Here is a 3774-nt window from a genome sequence, read left to right as displayed (position 1 = left end):
ACTGAAACAATTCTTGACCACTTATACCTTATAATTATGCTGATTATTTTTTGACCTAAAAAAATAATAAATTTTGACCTAAAAATAATTTATTTTGACACAATTTTGACCTATTTGAAATACACTGATTTAAACCCAGATTGGAAACTTTGGATTTTGCGCGGGGGAGACGATTTTGCAGCTTGAAATTGCGCGGCTGTAATAACATTTCCTACCAAATTCATGCGGCTGTAATAACGTTATTTGTAGCAAGGAAAGTTTTGCGCGTTTGAGCGATTTTTCGCGACTAACGGCATTTTACGTTGATTTTACATGAAACCTTACTTTCCAACCTGGATTTAAACAACATATTGTTGTTTGAAGTACTGCATTAGTGTCTTGACTTCGCCAATCACACGATTTTGATGTTTTACTGGCTACAAATCGAACACAATAATCAGTATTTTTTTTGAGTTAATGCAAAACTCATGGAAATACTTTTGATATTATTCACATTTCAGAAAGACAAACAACTATAAAAATGCCAAATCAGAAAAATGTGGTGTAATGGTTGAAAAGCAACGTAAAAATAATTGCAAAAACTTATAATACAAAACCACAGGACCATTTTAGACAAACGAATTTAAAATTTCGACAATTCTTAACACGTGCGAAGCAACATGTTATGATAGAAGTGCCAATACCAGAATATCAAAATCTATTTTTATTATTATATTTGTTTGAAATACCTATGAAATAAATAGTTTTAAACATTATTCTTTAAGTGAAAATATATTTATTCGTTTTTTTCCACGTATGTAATTAATGTAAAATACCATACGTTTCATATTGATTGTGGTAAACGGAAATGCTAAAAATGATTTAGGTTATTTCCCTTTTTTCAGTGGCACTTCTGAGTGTTAAAAAAACTGTCAGCTTTACTCTTACAGCTCTTAGCCAAATAACAAAAGTCTGTTTGCTGGATAAGATATGTCGCAATGTATGAAAATTTTGACTGAAAATTCTTGGTTATTTCTAGATTATGGGACTTTTTTGCCCAATCTCTAAATTTAAATTTTTAAGGTTTATGAACTTTTGAACAAATATTGTAACTTATTTCTAAATTTTAAGTTTGAATATTACTGAATATTACTATTTATTAATATTCTCTGATTTTTTTTTGAAAAAGTCCGATTTCTGCCCCCCCCCCAAAAAAAAATAGAATTTATACCTACCGCAATAAAATGCAGGCAAGTATTTCTGCATATACATGTGACTAAATTGTTTTTATTTATCCTAATAGAAAAAATTAAAACCAATTTGGCGCTGGTCTAGCATCATACCGTAACCGAACATTAATATTTGTGTCTGCGTTTGAGTTTGGGTAGGTTAAGCATCATAAATAAATAATAAATACAATAATACTCGACCCACCCTCACCCAAACATTAACCGACACCCTTACCCCAATAATATGCATTGAAAAAATAATTGTTTTAAGGCTGTGGTCGGATTTTAGACCAGCACCACCAATTTAAATGGTCATTTTTTTATTTGCAACTTTATTTATTGAATAACTGGCATTGTCAAATAGATTTTGTCCAGGTCTCAAGTGAATTATATTTATGCAGCATTTAAAAAAGGCATTTAATAATCTATGGAATGTTACTGAATGGTATCAAATGGTCTTGTATGAACAAACCTATTTTCGGGTTTCGTGGTATGTTGAATCCAGATTGGAAACTTTGGATATTGCGCGGGGGAGATGTTTTGCAGCTGAAAAAATGCGCGGGTGAAAATAAAATTTCGACTTGAACTTGCGCGGCTGAAAATAAACCATCAGGCTACCGAAAGTTGTAAATTGCGAATTTATATTAAACTTACAGCGTTCATAGAATACTTGAATCACTCCGCAATTTTTGGTTAGTGTGCGGGCGCAGTGCGCAGGTAAATATTTAAAAGTTGGATAGTATAGCATTTAATATGCAATATTACTCGAAATTGACTAATTTGACGTCACTAAACACGTGACCGTTGTCCACTGATGCGTGACCAAATCGCCGAACTGTACGTTTTTAGCGTTTCGCAAGTGATTCTATATGATGCATTATATTATATACGTCTTATAAACTAGCGTTAAAAAATGTTATTCAACTTCAGTATGCGGCCCTAAGTTTCATACAGAAGTTTGCGCGGCTGTGACCGCGGCTGAAAGTGCTACTGCGCGGGGGATAAATCCCCCGCGCAGGCCAAACTTTCCAACCTGGTGTTGAATTGTAAACCATAGACTTGCTTTTATAGTGTCATGTATAAGCTTGTGTTATGCGACACTGAAAAAAGATTAAATACCCTTTGCTTATTATTCTTCTAATACAAAGACGTCAATATTTTTATTTAGTTTGCTCTGATTAGAGGTAATTAAAAAAAAAACTGTTATGATATGGTGCTTTCCAATATCTGTAAGCTAATTACAGGTTCAGTGTCAAGCCGCATTGGAACAAATACTATTTTTGGCAGATTTTATGTTGTTTCCTATTCGTCCAAACCATTGCCGCCAAGTTTAGAAGATGAAGAATCATGTAGCGAATTGGTCACAGATAAAGAACATAAAACTCGCCACCTACAGGTGTGGCAAGGGGAGCCAAAATTTCCCGAGCTTATTTTTGAAACCGAAAAGAAGGAAGTTGGTTTTTGGAAATCCGACAAGGGACTTCAGGTGAAAGACAAACTATGGACTGGTCTCGGGAGGGTTTTGAGAATGGCCCTTACGATAGAGCGGTACAACAATGCTTGGGAGACCTCTGTATCATATCGAAGGTTTCAACCTGACAACCTTAACAAGTTCGACAAAATTGTTTATGAGAAGCACGGCCCAGAGTGGTCTGCCGGATATCTCGTGTTTAAACTTGGCGGGGCACTTAAGCTGGTTACTGATGACAGATGGATTGATGATGTCAAATTAATTCGCACACCCAAAAAAAAGGACTTCACTATTCAAGCCATTGATTTGAGGGCTTCCATGGTTAACTATGTTGGCTTGTATCATTTGGCACGCTTGGGGTTTGTTCGCTATCTCAACTTTGCTGATTGTCCAAACTTTTGTAATGCTTGCATGACGAGGCTGCATCCTGTTGCCGACACTTTGGAATATTTGGACGTTAGCGGCACAAAAGTGACCGCAGAAGGTTTTTCCTATTTCCGGGTCTTTCCCAATTTAAAGTGGTTAAACATAAGTCGGCTGCGAAACCCTTCCAATGTTGAGGCGCTGCTTCCTTTTCTTTTGGAAATTCTTCCATACGGCTGTGTTGTTGTATTTAACGATCACAGAAACTCGTTAAGCTATGGAAGTCCGATACCGTTTCGCGACCCGGGCACTCCAAGCAAAGATCACTTAGTAGCTGGAAACTGCGGAATAGGAGATGTAACAGTGTTTGAAAGGACGCACGGCGAGAATTCTTTGCAACTTCAAGACATGAGCTCTGTTTACGAACTTTGGCAGACTCCAAAAATTTCTAGGAAGAGAAAAATGTTTATTAGCCATGGAACACCCAGAGAAAGCTTTTTAGGAAATGTCGCCAAATACGTTAAAAAAGCCGAAAGCTATCCACCACTTTTGTAATCGTTTCTTTTGTGTTTTTTATAAATAGAATATTCAAAACAAGTGTTTATTTCACAGTAAGTTTTCATACAGTTGCATAAATGATAGAGATAATAAAGAGAAAAGCATAAATAAATATATATATATATATATATATATATATATATGTTGTTTTTAAGATATTTATCTAAAGGAAAA

The 3774-nt window shown here is 35.1% G+C and overlaps 1 protein-coding gene across 1 annotated transcript; it reads left to right on the top strand.

The window, feature by feature from the left end:
• Positions 1–2381: 2381 nt before the first annotated feature.
• Positions 2382–3696, top strand: LOC146164861 (uncharacterized). The gene has a single exon (XM_083382437.1). It carries the CDS (start codon positions 2419–2421, stop codon positions 3595–3597), a length of 1179 nt encoding a protein of 392 aa, XP_083238563.1. The 5' UTR covers positions 2382–2418; the 3' UTR covers positions 3598–3696.
• Positions 3697–3774: the final 78 nt, after the last annotated feature.

Source organism: Ascidiella aspersa, chromosome 2 (genome assembly GCF_963924565.1).
Source record: "Ascidiella aspersa chromosome 2, kaAscAspe10.2, whole genome shotgun sequence".
Taxonomy (NCBI): Eukaryota; Metazoa; Chordata; class Ascidiacea; order Phlebobranchia; family Ascidiidae; genus Ascidiella; species Ascidiella aspersa.
This window is presented reverse-complemented; position numbering and strand designations above follow the sequence as displayed.

Bases quoted from the DNA above. Each gene is read 5' to 3' on its own strand.
- LOC146164861 (XM_083382437.1), top strand. From the start codon at position 2,419: ATGGTGCTTTCCAATATCTGTAAGCTAATTACAGGTTCAGTGTCAAGC.